The sequence below is a fragment of the Rhinatrema bivittatum genome, chromosome 5 (assembly GCF_901001135.1).
Source record: "Rhinatrema bivittatum chromosome 5, aRhiBiv1.1, whole genome shotgun sequence".
Taxonomy (NCBI): domain Eukaryota; kingdom Metazoa; phylum Chordata; class Amphibia; order Gymnophiona; family Rhinatrematidae; genus Rhinatrema; species Rhinatrema bivittatum.
Window position 1 is genome coordinate 263,712,920 of NC_042619.1, and position 18,767 is coordinate 263,731,686.

At 42.9% G+C, this 18,767-nt stretch overlaps 1 protein-coding gene across 1 annotated transcript in view; it reads left to right on the forward strand.

Moving 5' to 3' along the window:
* The window catches only part of PLEKHA2 (pleckstrin homology domain containing A2), a 93,143-nt gene extending 74,917 nt beyond the window's left edge, over nucleotides 1-18,226 (forward strand). Inside the window, exons 11-12 of the mRNA XM_029603953.1 lie at nucleotides 10,912-10,989; nucleotides 16,953-18,226. Of these exons, the coding sequence (XP_029459813.1) occupies nucleotides 10,912-10,989; nucleotides 16,953-17,315 (441 nt within the window). The 3' untranslated portion in view covers nucleotides 17,316-18,226. The remainder of the gene's footprint in view (nucleotides 1-10,911; nucleotides 10,990-16,952) is intronic.
* The last annotated feature ends 541 nt before the right edge of the window (nucleotides 18,227-18,767 follow it).

Below are 18,767 nucleotides of genomic sequence, written 5' to 3' on the forward strand. Positions count from 1 at the left end.
TTTGGGGGTGTTCAAGCAGTCACTGCACTCACAGAGCTGGCACATATAGCTCCCAGAAACCCCCAAATCCAGTCCCTTTATTGCTGGTCCCTGAGCTCTCAGAGACTTCCAGCTCCGGTCCCTCTATTGCTAGGCTTCATTGGTGCAGAGACACCCAACCTCAAACCCTTAAAAACAAAAGTTTTTCAAGCAGAGAGAAACAAAAACATGTTAGATGCTGTTGACTGGTGAAATGTTGTTTTGCTCAGAACTCTTATTTTTTCTGTGCTCCAGTGAGGCAAACAGAAAAATAGAGCAAGCCTGAGTAATTTCACTTCCCACATTCAGTTTATATATAAGTCCAGCTGGTTTTATGAGCAACCAAGGATGGGTACAAAAAGAAACAAAAGCTCAGGGCTGCAGTGCAGAAGGAACCAAATCAATCTCTGGACTTGCAGTGTGCTTTTCTGGGAGATGTTCTTTGTCCTAGCCCCACTCTCAGGCCGGCGGAGCGCACTGTTAAACCGCGGTTGGACGCGCGTTTTCGATGCGCTAGCTTTACCCCTTATTCAGTAAGGGGTAATAGCGCATCGAAAACGCGCGTCCAACCCCCCCCCCCCCCAAACTAATAGTGCCCGCAACATCCAAATGCATGTTGATGGGCCTATTAGGTATTCCTGTGAGGTACACAAAACAAAATGTGCAGCCAAGCTGCACATTTTACTTTCAGAAATTAGCGCCTACCCAAAGGTACCGGGAGTAAAAACTGCTTTTCTGTACACCCTCTGACTTAATATCATGGTGATATTAAGTCGGAGGTCCCAAAAGTAAAAAATAATTTAAAATAAAAAAATAAAAAAATGTAAAATCAGCCCACGGCTCGCGGGTTGAAAACCAGATGCTCAATTTTGCCGGCGTCCGGTTTCCGAACCCGTGGCTGTCAGTGGGTCTGAGAACCGACGCCGGCAAAATTGAGCGTCGGCTGTCAAACCCGCTGAGAGCCGCCGCTTCTGTCAAAAAGGAGGCGCTAGGGATGCGCTAGTGTCCCTAGTGCCTCTTTTTACCGCGGGCCCTAATTAGCATATTTTTATTTACTGGATCGCGCACACAGGACACTGGCACTCGCCCGCTCTCCCGCATTTCTTTCTGTATCGGCCTGTCTGGAAGGTGATGCACAGGTTTATTTGAAAGAGAAAAGTTAAGTTTATTTATTCTAGTGATCAGTTTTACATATAATAATTCTGTTTTTATCAAGTGGTAGACTTTAAATGCCTCCTGTTGCTTTCACTTCAGGATTCCTAATAATATAAATGTCTGAGGTTCCAGAATGGGTCTTATATATTATAAGATTGTTTTGTTTTTTGGGGGTTATTTTTGTTCTGTAAATATATTCCTGCCTATCTACACTCCCCCACTGTGGTTGTGAAATCATAGGCTAATTCTGAAATATAGAACATTGCAACATCAAACTCCATTTCCATAACAGAGAAGGAACAGGATGTCATTCTCTGAATGGGTTGAAAACCAGGTTTGGAATCCAAACAATGTTCTCCCCAAGTACCAGAGGGCACTAATTCAGCACTAGCATCCAAGCAAACACATAAAAACAAGGGTTACCCATTGCCAATTGGATCTATTTTATTTCTGGGGTGGGCTGATTCGGACCTGGGTTTACCTCTACTGAAAGCAGGCCTGCCTTTCTAAGCAGGCAGTGAGGTGAAAGGAAGGACCAGGTCAGCTTGTCCTGGACAAAAATAATGGCGCCAGTTGGTAAAATGCGATTTGCCAAATTTGTCCAGGTGACCCTCACAGCCAATCGGATTTCCAACATATCCCCCAGGAATAAGATAAATCTGCATATACTGGATCTCAAAATGTATGCAAGTTTAACTCATGCATATTAATTATAATGGATATCCTGAAAACCCAAGCCCAATATGCCAAAAAAGTAGAACGGATAACTTAACTACCTTTAGCCGGATAACTTTGAACCTAAACAGCTCTCTTTTAAATGTTGCTGGTTAGGTTTAAAAACATCCAGCCTCATGTTCCTAGATAACTTTAGATTTAACCGGCTATATTCAAAATAATATAGTCAGTTAGGTGGCTCTGCTGAGTTAAAAAGTACCTCAGGGCCTAGCAGCCTGCATCCCAGCCTCCACCCGAACTGTAAATCAGGGCATCTGCTGAGCTAATCCTCCCCACCCCCCAAACTCCTCTGAGAGGATTTTATCTCAAACAGTGGAAGGGGTCTGGGGCCAGCCTCCCTCCTGCTCCTTTATTCATCATATGGTTCCAAGAAGAGCTCTCCTCTGCCTCCTTCCTTACCCCCAACCCCACCTCTGACAGTCTCTGCCTTCAGCTGTGATCACAGTCTGCTGCTACCAGGATCCCCACTGGCACTTTCTGCATTTTTATGTCAGGGGGTGGAAGATGCTCCGGCCTTCAGGGCCCATGATTTACAGCTTGGGTGGGGACCTGTGATTCAGTCCATTAGACCCACAATTCATTTTTTTTTTAACTCAGCAGAGCCACTTAACCAGCTATATTCTTCTGAATATAGTTGATTAAGGCTAAAATTATCTGGTAACACATAGACTTTAGACTTGCTTCAGGGCATGCTTAGAGTTAGCCGCTTAACTTATTCGGCTAATTCCAAATATTGGAATTAGTCAGATACGTTTCTCCGCTAACTTGTCCCCACCTTGAAATGCTCCCATAATACCCATTACATAGTCGGCTAATTTTTAGCTGGATAAGTATCAGCAATTTTGAAAATTTGGCATTTAGCTGGATAACTTGTGAGTTATCCAGCTAAACGTCTTTGAATATTGGCCTCGTCTGGCTGTGGAGGTCACCAGAACTGGGTTGGCAGCTGGCTCCAGATTCTCAGGACAGACTGATCCAATTCTGATTTTACCCCCACTGCATGTACAGACTTGTAGTCTTGCTTTTCTTAAGGCATGCAGCAGGAAAATGAGAATTACAAATCCCTGCATGCAGTGGGATAAAACCAGGACTGGATTAGCTTGTCCTGAAAATCTGGAGCCAGTTGGCAACCCTACACCAGAACCATTACCTTAATAATAACCCATTTTTGGAGGGAAGTGGGGGATGTAATTGGATGGATTATATAAGCAATTTAACAGCGCCTCCTAGAGGTAAAAATCTGAAAAATGTAAGTATGAGCAAAATTAGGTGACCCTGCTCCATGCCTGTCAGAAAATCCTTTGCTCTGTGTATCCAGTGCATGATTCTGCAAGAGGTGAACCTGTTGCCTGCTGACACCTTGGGACAACCAAATAGTAAAATGTTTTCCACGTGGCTGATTATTCATCTCACTAGCGTAAACCCAGATGATGTCCCTCACTAGGAGAATGTTGTCTGCTTGTCAGCTCTTTATTCACAAGTTTGGCCAGCAAGATAGGGAAATGACACAAGCAGCAATTCTCTTAACTTAAAAGCGTATGCTGGCATCCAGGCCTGACGTTTTTGTTGGTGCCAGCCTTCTTTGCCACCTGCAGTGTTTGCAGAGTAGTAGGAAATTATTAGGGACCTTTGTTTTCAGTATTTATTTTATAATGCCTGAGAATTTCTATATTAGAACAAAAAATAAATCAGTGGGAAAATGATTTTTCCACTGATTTAAAAAAAAAATAAATTTGTATTTACATTTTTATTTAAATTTCATTACATCAAAATGAGCTAAACCATGAAATTATGAGAATGCAAAGATACAAAACACAAGTAAATAATATGGAGAAAGATATAAATCTACCATATAAATGGGCTTGGACCGACGTGCCGCAAATGCACAGTAGAGAGCACGTCGGTCAGAGCGGAGCCCAGCGGACGGCTGTCTTGGAAACGGTGAGGAGGAGCAGCAGCGGCAGCACAGGAGGTCTCCGGGGGGGTCTCTCTCTCTCGCGCGGGGAGAAGTGGCAGCACAGACACAGAAATGGGAGGTTGCCGGGAGTCTCTCTCGCGCACGCGCCTCATTACCGAGCGTCGGGCGGGCCAGCAACGAGCCCGATGGAGAGGCGCGCGCGAGAGAGAGAGACCCCTGGAGACCTCCCATGGAGCAGCGGGGGCGGTATCTAAAGTTCAGCGGGCCAGAGAGAAGAGAGGGGAGAGGGACGGGGTTGTGGAGTGAGGTGGGAGGGGAAGGAAGAGGATGTAAGTGGGGAGGGTAAAAATTGGTGAATACAGAAAAAGGCAGTGGAGGAGGGCTGAGGGAGAGGGAAGGGGGTTGAGGAGGTGGGAGAGGAAGGACGGGAAAGCATTAGAATGGGATGGCAAGTAACGAGGATGTAAGGTTGGGAAGTGGTAAAATTGCGAAGTAGAGAAAAATGGAGTGGAGGAGGGCTGAAGGGAGAGGGGGAGACGGTGATGGCAAGGGAATGTGGAGAGGGGAAGGGAAAAGGGAAAAGGGGAATGGCCAAAGGTAAGAGTATAATTACTGAACAAGTGGGACGGGTAAGAAGTTCTGGAGAAGAAAAAAAAGAGTGGAGGAGGGCTGGGAGAGGAAGGGGTTGTAGATGAGGTGAGAGAGGATGGAAGGAAAAGGGAAGTTGTGGAGAACAGAGCGGCTCTAACCGTGCCGGTCTGACCGATGGAATCTCGCCCGTTTTAACGGGCTTAACAGCTAGTATAATCATAAACAAGGCCCCGTTAGGGAAAAAAAAAGAAGAAAACGGGGAGGGGAGGAAAAGAACTGACTTTTTTGTTCTAACATTGACATTTCCAGACAAAATAAAATAAAAACTGAAAATGAAAGCCCCTGGAAATTATGAAAAGAGACAGAGATGAACAGGAAGTCATTCAGGGAGATTGCCAAGGCAGAGCTCTGTGTATCCATCATGCACTCATTTCTAATTATGATAAAATCCTGCGAGCTTGGATTTGTTACTTGAGGCTGAGGATTAATTTCTGATTCAGGTCTTACAGTATCGCTAGTGGAACTCAATGTGATGCCTTTCCATCAAACACTTTCTAATTTTAGGAATATACGGACAGTCGTCTGCGATCCCTTTCCCTGGAGAAGTATGAAAAATATTCCAAGAGAATATGCAATGTGATTATTTGAGTTTGCATAAATGTGAGGATGAGACCTGAAGAAGGGATCTTAGTGGTTCTGAAAACTCAAATATCAGCAATAGTTCTGGATTATGTTCAGCTTGCTCCTGTAAGAGGCATTGTAACCTGCGAAGAACTCATATTTCTCCAGGACTAATTCAGCTCCTGTCACTGTATTATTATTGTAATAGAAATATCACCTAGGTAGAAACAGGGTAAGCTAAGAAATAAGGACATGAAATGCTTTGGTCAGGAACACACAGAGAAGGTTTAATTAGGTCTTACCTGCTAATTGTCTTTCCTTCAGTCCTGACAGAGCAGTTTGTCCCATCTACCAGCAGATGGAGGCAGAGGGAAAACAGTTTTGTCCTGATGTCCCTCCTTATATAGCCTGGTGCTACAGGGAAGGTGTCGGTAATATCTTGCCCAAGCTGAAGGGTAAGGTTCTCCTGGTACTTAACAAAGCTCATATCAGAAAACAAAAATAGAATAGGACTGAGCATAACCTCTGCTCTTCTCTCCCCTGGCCTGCATTTCCTTTTTAGAACATAGCCATGTATTTGCCTCCTTTCTTGTTCCCTACACAATTAATAACTATATATATATATTTTTTTTTTGTGTTCAATCTCTTAACGGGGTCAGTTCTAGACAGCTCTGTCAGGACTCAAGGAAAGACAATTAGCAGGCAAGACCTAATTAAACCTTCCTCATCATCCTGCCCGACTAGTCCAGATGAGAGGGATGTACCTAAGCAGTATTTATCCCGGGTGGGAGTACCCTAGTGCTGCTTCTAATACCCCTGTAACAAAGGCTGGGCCTCTTCTTTCCTGAAGATTCAGCCTATAATGCTTTATAAATGAATGCAAGGACACTTATGTAGCTGCCTTTTAAATTTCTCCTGGGGTCACTAATCTGTACTCTTCCCAGGATGCTGTATGAGCTCTTGTGGAATGGACTTTTAGCCCCTCTGGTATCAAATTTCTCTTTAATATATACGCCAATGCGATTGATTCTTTAATTCACTAAGCAATTGACACTTTTGAAGCCACTTTATCTCTGTGGGCCCCTGAGAACAGAACAAACAGCCTGTCTGATTTTCAAAACTCATCTGTGGCTTCCCGGTATCTCATTAAGGTTCTCCTGACATCTAGGAACCTGAGGTCCTTCCTCTAACCTTGGCACTCTTCTTTTCTGAAGCCTGGTAAGGTAACCACTTGATTCAAGTGGAAATCTGATACCACTTTTGATAAGAAGGATGGGACTGGCCAAATCATGACCTTCTCTTTTAAGAAAGAAAGATAAGTGTCCTTGCAGGATAATGCCTGCAACTCTGAGATTCTTCTGGTCAAACAGATTGCTACCAACAGTACTATCTTTAAAGTTAGATCTTTTATTGTGGCTCTCTGAAGAGGCTTGAATGGTGCTGTTGTTAACATTCTCAGGACCAAGTTTATGTCCCATAGTGGGACAAGCAATCTTATCAGCAGCCTAATGTGGCTTTCTCCCTTCAGAGTGCGATACTATATCCAGGTGCAATACTAATGGGGCCCCTCTAAATGTCCCCTGTAGCATGCCATGGCAGTTATTTGAACCCTTAGCAAAGTTCATTGTTAAACTCTTATCTAATCCATCCTGAAGGAACTTTCGGATCAAGGGTACCTGGGCTTTACCTGACTACACACCTCTCTTCTTACATTGTGCCTCCAAAATTTTCCAAATTCTGGTATAAGCCAATGAGGTAGACCTTTTTCTGGCCCTCAGTAAGGTTTATATCACCTGACCTGAGTAACCTTTTCTGCTGAATCTCTTTCTTTCAAGAGCCATGCTGTAAGACAGAACTACTCTGGATTCTCCATGGGCACCGATCCCTGGTGTAATAGACCTTCATTCTGAGTAAACTTGAGTAGTTCTCCAATCTTGAGCCTAACCAGGTCTGCATACCATAGTCTCCTCACCCAATCTGGGGCTTCTAGGATGAATGATCCTGGATGATAATTTATATTTCTCAACACCTTTCTCACCATTGGCCAAGGTGGGAATACATGCAACAGTGCATCTCTGGGCTAGATTTGTGCCAAGGTGTTTATCCCCCTGGATCCTCATTCTCTTCTTCAGCTGAAGAACAACTTCTCTTTGATGTTCTTTTTTTATGTTCAAATATTTTTATTCTTTTCCGTGTTTTTAGTGTTCTTTTGCATCGTCATTAGATCCCATTGGAATCACCTCCATTTGATTAGTATTTGGCTGAAAGCTTCCTTGGCCAGCTCCCATTCTCCTGGGTCTAGCATCTGGTGGCTTAAGAAGTCTGCTTGTATGTTGAGTATTCCCACTATGTGTGCAGCTGATATCTCCAAGAGATGTTGTTATGCCCACCTCAAGAGTCGTTCTGCTTCCTTTGCCACCTCTAGTCTTCTTGTTCCCCCTTGTCTATTGATGTAAGCCACAGCTGTGACATTCTCTGAGAATATCTTGACTACTTTTCCTTTTATCCTTGGTAAAAAAAAAAATCTCTTTAGAGCCAGTCTGATTGTTCAAGTCTCCAAGTGGTTGGTTGACCAGAATCCTTGTGCCACCTCTACTTAGCAATGTGCCCCCCCCCCCCAAACCTATTTTCCTCTAGTCTGTGGTCACTGACATGCATTGCGGGGGTTCCATGCTGACCTTCCTTATCAGACTGGCCTTGATGAGCCACCTGTCTAGGTTCCTCCTGGCCTGCTTTGTCATAGGCAATGCCTTGCTGTATTCCTGACACTGCGGTGACTACCTGACAATAGACTCCTTTGCAGCTGACGCATGTGAGCCCTTGCCCAGGGAACCACATCTATAGTTGCTGTCATTGAGACTAGTAGTTGGATATACTTGTAAGTTTACAGAGAGGCTGACTCCCGAATACCTTTGACCTGGGCCTGCAGCTTGTGATTCTCTTGTCTGTTAAGAAAACCCTCCCTAGCCTCATATTGATCTGGATCCCAAAGTAGCTGCAGTGGTTCCAACTGTCTTTTGTCCTTGTTCACCACCCACTCTAGATGACTGGTTGATAAGAGCAGACTCCTTACAAGAGGGGTGCCAGATAATGACCAGAGTCATATAAACAGTGGTGTTTATATGACTCTGGTCAATATCTGGCACCCCTCTTGTAAGGAGTCTGCTCTTATCAACTAGTCATCTAGATGTGGTTGCACTCTTATTTCCTTCCTGTGCAGGGAGACTGCTACCACTACCATCATCTTTGTAAAATTTAATAAATGAAATGAAATGACATGACATGACATGAAATTAAACTCTCCTTTTCTTACCACCATAATTACTGTCCTCAATGTCCCCATCTGGAAATGGGCTACCTGTAGGGACTGATTTACTCCTTTCACGTCTAAGACCAGATGAAAGATTCCTTCTTTCTTGGGGACGACAAAATAAATGGAGTACCTGCCCTTGCTTACTCCTCTATTGGGACTGGTACTATCGTAGATATAGTAATCCTTCTATAGTTGCATGTGCTACATCTGTCTTGATCCCTTTGCATAGAGATTGCACAAAGGTGTCTTTTATTGGGGTTCTCTGGCCCTGATCACTTCTAGGACCAATTGGTCCCACGTAATTCAGGTCCACTCCTCATCACTGTACCCATCTTCCCTGTGGGTGAGGAGTGGCCCTGTGAACATGACTGGGAGCCCTTGGTTTGACCCTGGCCAACCTTATCTGTGCTACTGCATCTGCTCCCACAAAAGAGCTGTACCCAGACCAGCAACCTGGATCTCTGTGAGCTGAAAGATCTGCCTGGTCTATATTGTTTTTATTCATTTAGTCAAGATTTTCCTGAATTTCCTCTAGGTTCCATCCTGCCTGTGTCTTCTGACAACCTTTGGAGCTTTGATTCCCCCAGGTCTTTCACTAATTTCTACAGGTCTTCTCCAAACAAGAATCTGTGCTTGAATGGAAGCCTACTTAATTTGGCTTTGGAGGCAGAGTCAGCTGCCCAAATCCTTAGCCATAGTAGGCATCTCATCAATGCTGTCATTGTCACTTTCCTGGCTGATGACCTCATGAGATCATATAGTGTATGTTACAAAGGCTGTCGCTGACTGTGCCGACTTTGCCCTATTGGCTTGTGATACCTCTAACTCAGCACTCCAAGAAGACTCTTGCATCCACCTGACCAATGCTTGTGCTACATATCCTCCACAAACGGCTGCCTGGAGCGAAAGGCTCGCCATCTCAGAGGCTTTCTTAAGTGTGGATTCCACCTTCCTATCTGCAGATCCTTTAGAGCCACTTCTCCTGCAACTGGTATTGTGGTCTTCTTTGTAACTGCAATCACTACTGCAACTACTCTAGGAATCCTAAATAGCTGAACCCATTGCTATTGTTGCACTGGATACAGATTTTCCATAGCTTTCCTACATATAAATGTTGTTTCAGGGTGATCCCACTCCAGTTTGACTGTAGTATGACCTTAGAAGGTTTTCTTATTCCTAAAAGGAATGGGTCTCCTTTTGGCCTTTCCTGTTTGGTAGATCCTCATTCAGTTTTAGGGATGGGGGTCACTTTGGATACCAGTACCCCCAGTTCCTCATTCCTAATCAACCTGGCAGCTGCATCTGCTGTTGAAGCAATTATTTTCCCTTCTTCTTTCTTGTATAGGGAATCTCCAAAAATTCCTAATCCTCTTTATCTGACTGGGAACCTTCCTCTTGGGGTAATGGTTGACCCCCTTGTACCTTAGATCTCTTATACAGCTGGAAGAGTTTTTCCTGCACTGCCTTCCTCCTGGTTGTGAATTCTGCTTTTTCTCCTCCTCAAGGCCCCGTGGTTCCTGTAACTCAAGAGGGAATCCTAAGAATAGCTCCAAGGATGCGGAGGAATACTTAGGGTGTTCTGAGGCATTTCCCTGCTCCAGCAGCATCAAAGATGCCAAATTAGAGCAACTCCATTGTTCTACAGGAGCTGCTTTAGACGAGCCTGCCTCTCCTCTTGGTGTCACATTTGACTTTGCTCCATTGTAGCTCCTGCAAAGGAGCCTGTAACACTCGGAACATGGCAGGCCCCACAGCTCCCACATTTCCTGTTGTGCTCCATACCTGCTGTCAGTGAGATACTGGAAAGGTCTGTATCGACTGAGTCACCACCACAAACTGTGAGCTGCTGGGGTTTCTTAAATGCACAACTACCAAGCTGTAGCAGTAAAAAGAAATATAGGGATCTAAGCTCTGATTGCCTGGGGGGAAGGAAAAGCAGCCACTTCAATTTACTGTCATCCCTGGAGACAAGGCTTCTTCTGGGGAAAGGCAGCCTGCCAGAGAGATCGTTGCCCCAGGAGCCACTCCTTCACCTTCCTGCTGGACCAGACATTGCCTACCATTTTCTGGAAGCAAAGAACTACTGGTGCCGTCCTTGCTGCACTAGGCTTTAATATAGGGGGGAATGTTAGGACAAAACATTTGCCAACTTCTTAGGAACCCATTTTTCCTTGCTTTCTAGAATGGTTCTATAAATAAGTGGATGCTTTTCACAGTTAAGTGCAACTGAAGTGGACTTTGAGGGAGGTCAGATGCCCGACTTTGCAAGATGCAGCATTGACAGAGTCAGCGTGCGGCTTTATGTTGTAGAGCATTCCAGCACGTGGGGATCCTACCAGTGGCAGGAATATTCCGCCTGGGGTAACAGGAAGAGTGTGTGATCATCAAGCAGATTGGAAAGAACTGTAACAGTGATAGTCAAGATGTTTCGGAACGTCGCCTTCCTGCTGCTTGGATCCGGAAGGGATGTGAGCACTACGTGTGAGGATTTGTGTAATCTGATTCCCTTGTTAAGCATGTAGACAATAATAACTATCTCTGCTTTTGTGACTTTTTCCAGGCAGACAGTCCAGAAGACATGAACAGCTGGATAAAGGCAATTCGGGCAGCTGTCCAGTCCCTGAAAATACGTTACAAGGTATGGCAGGGGCTTTAGAAAGAATTTTTTTGGAGGGTATTATTGAAATGCACGATAAATCCTGTAGTTTATCTAATGAGTGCTATATGAACCTCTGCAAACATAGCTCTTTATCATCTACTATGAATGAGTTAGGAATGGATTTTCATTGAAATATGTGGATGAGAAGGGCTCAGAGTGAGACTGGGTGGCTTCAACTTTGGATTTTTCCATCTATGCTACTGGGGAAAAGAGAGCAAAGATTGGGAGAACTGAGGCTTCCAGATCCTGGTGAGGACTGTATCCAGTTCTTGGCACTTGGTCACCGATCTCTGCTCCCAATGTATTTTGACATCTCAGGTGGGATGGCTAGTATCAAAATGCAGTGGGCTACCAGTTAGAAAGAAAGAATGGGGGAGTAATTACATAAGCTCCTGGAGTCAGATTGGCAAATCTCTACTAGTCTTTTCCAGATCATCTTTTGTTCTTCTGGTTTACATGCAGCATGGGAGGATAGTCACACAGAGGTCAGTCTTCAAAGGGTTTAAGCTCCAAACATTTGGAGTTAAATCCCTAAATTGGCCTCTTTGAAAATTTACTAGGGTTGAGTCCCTAAATTTAGGATACTAGTTTCATTAGGCTCCTAAATTTAGGTCCCTAAATAGTGGATGGCTACAGGAGTAGGAAAACAAAGTTAGGAGCTTAACACTGATTTTCAGAATTAGGCACCTAATTTAAGAGCCTAAATCAAGGCAAATGAATAGCAGACCTAAATTCAGGAGCCCAACTTTTAGGCACCTAAATGGTTCAGTGTTAGCCCTTTGGGGTTCTTTTATATGGTGAGTAAACAAAACATCATACAAAAAAAAACAAAACAATGCAGTTGGTATAATGTTTGAAACAAATGTGATAACATGAGATCAGAACTACATTGAAGGAGCTGAAACTCACAATTTTTAGTCTTTCCCAAGAAAATCCTTTTTTTCTTCCCATGCATACTCACACAGAATACCACCTCCAATCACAGCATTCACAGCATTCATACCCAATAGAACAACATCTGGTAGAAAACAAAAATAGGATTCCAGTTACAGTAAGGTATTCACACAATTCCAAAGCGAAAAATACTCCCTATGTGTCAATAAAGATTTATGTCCTTGAAGATCTCTTTGTTTTAATGCTTCCATCATCGCACATGTCTGCATCTCTGCTTTCCATGTTTGAAATGCTGGTAGTTCATCTAGGTTCCAACAGGACAGAATGACTTTCTTTGCTAACGTAAATGAAACACTTTAAGAATTTTGAGCTCCCTGCGGGGAGTTTTAATGCTCTATTGAACATAAGATCATAAGAACATGCCATACTGGGTCAGACCAAGGGTCCATCAAGCCCAGCATCCTGTCTCCAACAGTGGCCAATCCAGGCCATAAGAACCTGACAAGTACCCAAAAACTAAGTCTATTCCATGTTACTGTTGCTAGTAATAGCAGTGGCTATTTTCTAAGTCAACTTAATTAATAGCAGGTAATGGACTTCTCCTCCAAGAACTTATCCGATCCTTTTTTAAACACAGCTACACTGCACTAACCACATCCTCTGGCAACAAATTCAAGAGTTTAATTGTGCATTGAGTGAAAAAGAACTTTCTCAGATTAGTTTTAAGTGTGCCACATGCTAACTTCATGGAGTGCCCCCTAGTCCTTCTATTATCCGAAAGAGTAAATAACCGATTCACATTTACCCGTCTTAGACCTCTCATGATTTTAAACACCTCTATCATATCCCCCTCAGCCATCTCTTCTCCAAGCTGAAAGGTCCTAACCTCTTTAGTCTTTCCTCATAGGGGAGCCACTCATTCCCTTTATCATTTTGGTCGCCCTTCTCTGTATCTTCTCCATTGCAATTATATCTTTTTTGAGATGCGGCGACCAGAATTGTACACAGTATTCAAGGTGCGGTCTAACCATGGAGCGATACAGAGGCATTATGACATTTTCCATTTTATTCACCATTCCCTTCCTAATAATTCCTAACATTCTGTTTGCTTTTTTGACTGCCGCAGCACCTGAAACGACGATTTCAATGTATTACCCACTATGACGCCTAGATCACTTTCTTGGGTAGTAGCTCCTAATATGGAACCTAACATTGTGTAACTATAGCATGGGTTATTTTTCCCTATATGCATCACCTTGCACTTATCCACATTAAATTTCATCTGCCATTTCGATGCCCAATTTTCCAGTCTCACAAGGTCTTCCTGCAATTTATCACAATCTGCTTGTGATTTAACTGCTCTGAACAATTTTGTCTCATCTGCAAATTTGATTACCTCACTCGTCGTATTTCTATCCAGATCATTTATAAATACATTGAAAAGCACAGGTCCCAATACAGATCCTTGAGGCACTCCACTGCCCACTCCCTTCCACTGAGAAAATTGTCCATTTAATCCTATTCTCTGTTTCCTCTCTTTTAGCCATTTTGTAACCCACGAAAGGACATTGCCACCTATCCCATGATTTTTTACTTTTCCTAGAAGCCTCTCATAAGGAACTTTGTCAAAGGCCTTCTGAAAATCCAAATACACTTCATCTACTGGTTAACCTTTATCTACAAGTTTATCAACTCCTTCAAAAAAGTGAAGCAGATTTGTGAGGCAAGACTTGACTTGGGTAGAGCCATGCTGACTTTGTTCCATTAAACCATGTCTTTCTATATGTTCTGTGATTTTGATCTTTAGAACACTTTCCACTATTTTTCCTGGCACTGAAGTCAGGCTAACTGGTCTGTAGTTTCCCGGATCGCCCCTGGAGCCATTTTTAAATATTGGGGTTTCATTGGCCACCCTCCAGTCTTCAGGTACAATGGATGATTTTAACGATAGGTTACGAATTTTTAATAATAATTCTGAAATTTCATTTTTGAGTTCCTTCAGAACCCTGGGGTGTATTCCATCCAGTCCAGGTGATTTACTACTCTTCAGTTTGTAAATCAGGCCTACCACATCTTCTAGGTTCACCGTGATTTGGTTCAGTCCATCTGAATCATTACCTATGAAAACCTTGTCCGGTATGGGTATCTCCATTACATCCTCTTCAGTAAACACCGAAGCAAAGAAATCATTTAATTTTTTTGTGTTGGCCTTATCTTCTCTTTAACCCTTCGATCATCTAAAGGTCCAGCTGACTCCCTCACAGGCTTTCTGCTTCGGATATATTTAAAAAGGTTTTTACTGTGAGTTTTTGCCTCTACGGCCAACTTCTTTTCAAATTCTCTCTTAGCCTGTCTTATCAATGTCTTACATTTAACTTGCCAATGCTTATGCATTATCCTTTTTCTTCTGTTGGATCCTTCTTCCAACCAGTGCAAATAAATCATTCTGATGTCCCATCAACCGATCTGTCCAACAGACACTCCAAAAGAGCTAGTATTTGTCTCCAGAATGTCTGTAATTTAGGACATTCAGTAAACGTATGAGAGAGGGTACCACATTGGAAATGACATTTCAAATAGAAGTTAGTTTCCCATAGCTGTATTTGAGCTCCCCGCTTCCTAGTTAAGTAAATCCTATGTAATACCTCAAATTGGATTTCTCTCAGATTAGTAGGCTGTAAATATCTATAGAGTTATATTCTTCCCGAATCCAATAAATTTATCTTATATACTGGCTCACGTCCTCAAATTTTATAACCAAAACAAATTTGCACAACAACTTGAGGAAAACTGCAAACAGGCAGATTATATATTAACAATAACCATTCAAAGAATCATTCAAAAAGACAACAACCAACAGAGAGTGGTATCAGAAAATTATATAGTGCTTCCAGTCTCATGGGCTCTTGCCCTTACAGGGCTACAACCCCTCTCTTGTGTGAACACTGTTTAGTCACGTCATTTACCGACTCTCTGATGGCTTGTCTGTTTAATTTTTTATTTTCTTTAGGTGCAAGAAGAGCCTCCCTTAAATTACCCGTATTTTTTTTAAAACACATACCTCACACTTCCCATTTGACATTGACAATGTTTCGGCGCGCTCCTCGCGCCTGCTTCAGGGGCTATCAATCATTCTCGACCACTTCTAAAAAAGAACATGGATACAATAACTCTTTGCTTTAATCAATTCACTTATCTTGACTTACGCAACAAAACTTACAATTCAGCTTGTCATGATTCTTCCTGTCCTCTTCATTCAAATATGGCGCTCAAACACCGTCTTTCTACCTCTACCGGATGTCAGCTGTTTTATGCTCACGTCCTCAAATTTTATAACCAAAACAAATTTGCACAACAACTTGAGGAAAACTGCGTTGCGTAAGTCAAGATAAGTGAATTGATTAAAGCAAAGAGTTATTGTATCCATGTTCTTTTTTAGAAGTGGTCGAGAACGATTGATAGCCCCTGAAGCAGGCGCGAGGAGCGCGCCGAAACATTGTCAATGTCAAATGGGAAGTGTGAGGTGTGTGTTTTAAAAAAATACGGGTAATTTAAGGGAGGCTCTTTTTGCACCTAAAGAAAATAAAAAATTAAACAGACAAGCCATCAGAGAGTCGGTAAATGACGTGACTAAACAGTGTTCACACAAGAGAGGGGTTGTAGCCCTGTAAGGGCAAAAGCCCATGAGACTGGAAGCACTATATAATTTTCTGATACCACTCTCTGTTGGTTGTTGTCTTTTTGAATGATTCTTTGAATGGTTATTGTTAATATATAATCTGCCTGTTTGCAGTTTTCCTCAAGTTGTTGTGCAAATTTGTTTTGAATATCTATAGAGTGCCATAAGCTGCTCGAATATCATTAACATCTAGGGCAAAATCTAGATCTTCCCCCTACTGGGCAGCTAATTTACTCATCTGCTTTGTATCATGTTGCATTTTAATATGATGCATCCAAATACTTAGTTTATTACATTTTGCTACCATTTCTGAAAAGATCTCATCCTCTTCTGTAAAAGTAATGTCATGTAAATCCCCTTTGCCACTACGCCAGCAATAATGCCTGGTTTGGAAGTAGGCAAAGAGACTCCTTTCAGGAAGAGACCACTCCTCCTGCAGCTGCTGGAAAGAGTACCGTTGCTTTAGTTCTGGATGAACAGATTGCCCCAAACAGTATAAACCTGTCTTTTTCCTGTCTGAAAAATATTATGCTCCATTCCCCCTGGGTTAGGGTTAGGTGAAGAAATAACGCCACTATGGTGATGGATCCCTTCCATCATCTCCAGGCTTTTCCTAAGTGCTGGAACCAAGAATCCCATTTATCCAACACCGGTATTTTATTCCTGGGAAAATGTAAAACATTAACCAGAGGATAAGGTCTAGCCATTTCCTCCCAATAATTGTCTGAATCAAACTTTTATGATGTAAGGATACCCAGTCTTGTACATAAAATGACAACGTAGCTACATTATAAGCTCTTAGATCTGGTAATGCCAAACCTCCCTGATTTTAATCTCTGGTTAACATGTTGTATCGTAATCTCGCTCTCTTATTGCACCATATCAACGTTACTATTAAAGATCTAAATTTCTGAATCTCTTTATTTCTTAACCACACCAGTATTTTTGACCCTACTACCATTTTGACCGCAGCCCACCTTCCCATTACGAATAACGGGTATACCACAGGCCTTTGGTGTTCCAGTATGACTTCCTGTATTGGGCATGGCAACACCTTTCTAAATGCACTTTGGAGGACACCAAAATCAAGTCTTACTGTTCTGGACTTTGCTCTCAATTTATTTTCCCATTCTTGCTGATAGGGATGGTAACTTTTAAACAGGTGCGCGGTCATACATGTCTGCACGTTTGTGGCCATTTTATAACATATGCATGTATGTGCGCACGTTATAAAATAGCCTGACCACGCGCACGTGTGTGCAATTTTAAGTGGAAATGCACAATTGTTTGCTCTCTGAGCTGTGAAGCTCTGCATTGAGTGCTATATTCCATGCCTTACAAATGTGTCATGCTCTCTGCTTGTCTGCAGGAAATGGCCTTCGGCAGATCCGTTTCCTTGAATCGGCATGGAGTCTCCTGCCCTTCAAGCTCCTCTAGCCCCATTCCCTCAGGGGTGAGGAAGGATGGAGGAGAGAAGAAGAGCCTCTGCAAATCCCCTTCCGTGACCTCATCCTGGCAGCCATGGACCCCAGTGCCGCAGAGAGAGGGGAAGCAACCAATCACAGGAGAGACATTTGGGCAAACCAAGAGCTTATTGTATGGATCCAATTTCCCAGAGCAAGCAAATATCCAGGGCAAGCGCCTGAGGCACAGATCTGAGCCCCACCATGAGAAGGACAAACCTTTCCCATTATGCCTGGATGATGAGACCATCCGGACCTCAGATGTGTAGTAGGCCTTGGGACTTATTGCTTGTTTTGAAGCTAAAGATTAGCTTTCTCATGGACATGGATGCTGCTGGTGTGATTGTACAATGACTTGGTCCTAACGTATCGTGGCATTGAACATGTTTGTTCGATTGCTTAAACTCACTGTATTCCTCTGCTAAAATTAATAGAATGAGGAGATCTCATCCTTCTGAAGATCTCTGTGCTCTCTGTGCTCACATCATCACCATGGGATAATTCTTAGTAAAAGATGTCACAGCTTGCAAAGAATCCAGCTTTCCCCAAGGACCAAGAAAGTTACTAGCTCTCTTAACCACAAACTCTTGAAGGTCTAGGGTAAGGGATGAATAGGTTTAAACAATGCTCCTTAGGCTTTGAAGGTGAGGGTGATAATTTCAATGTGTAGTTCATTTTTCCCAAAGTTACAGTAGAAAGTATGTTTTCCTTTACATGTGTGACATTGAGATTACAGTTTGCCATGTAGAGGTTGGAGGAGCCAGCGGGTCATGCACTGATGGTGTGTGCAGTGGAATTGTATAGGGACATGAGGCTCTGCACTCGCTGCCTTTCTACAGGCTTGATCTGGACTTGGCTTGATTTGTCAATAATGTAGCTGAAGTGATTTTACTTTGTTAAGTTTGTTTATAATAATATGATAATTGTATTAATTTATTTACAATAGCAGCAGTAACAGGAAAAGCTGAGTGGTGATGGTCGTCAGGCATCAGGAGCATCCCGTGAATGCTGAATGCGTAGAAATGGGGAACGTGGTGGCAGACAAAGACCTCTGCCCAGTCTGCTCCTTGTCACTTTTGGCTGATTGCAGTACCACAGACTGTTCCTGAACTGTGGTGTTCCCCCTCTCATTTCCCACCTGTCTTGTATTCATTTTAGATTAATGACCATACTTGATTCAGTCTGGTGTGTGAATTCTTTTTTTCATGGTAACTGAATAAAAGTCTTGCCCCTGAAAGATGTTCTCTTTCGTGCCCCCTTCCTAGTCTCATGCATGCACCCACATCTGCCCATCCCCCTATCTCCTCCTTCTGCTTGTGTTTTATATTGATTCTTCATGCTGGAATTTGGTTCGCTCCCTTCCCTGTAATGAGCATTTTGAACTGGCTACAGTAATTCATGACGTTTCTCATGCATGCCTTGAAGCCAGATGATAACATTACTCCTTTCCCTTCCTTACCCTTTGGCCATTTGTTTTTGGAGGTGGAAGCCTGTTGCCAGGCCACCCATCCCCAGGGAGGGATATACTGGCTTTTGAAGTATTGACTTGTTAAAGCAAGGGCCTTATCTGGTTGGAAGGCCCTTAAAATCCAGATGATTATTTAACCAAGCTGCTGAATTGCACTATTAGAATTAACCAGTTTAAGCCAGTCTTGGAGGTTTACCAACTGCCTCCATTTTTTTTTTTTGGCAGGACAAGTAAATTGATCCAGTTCTGGCTT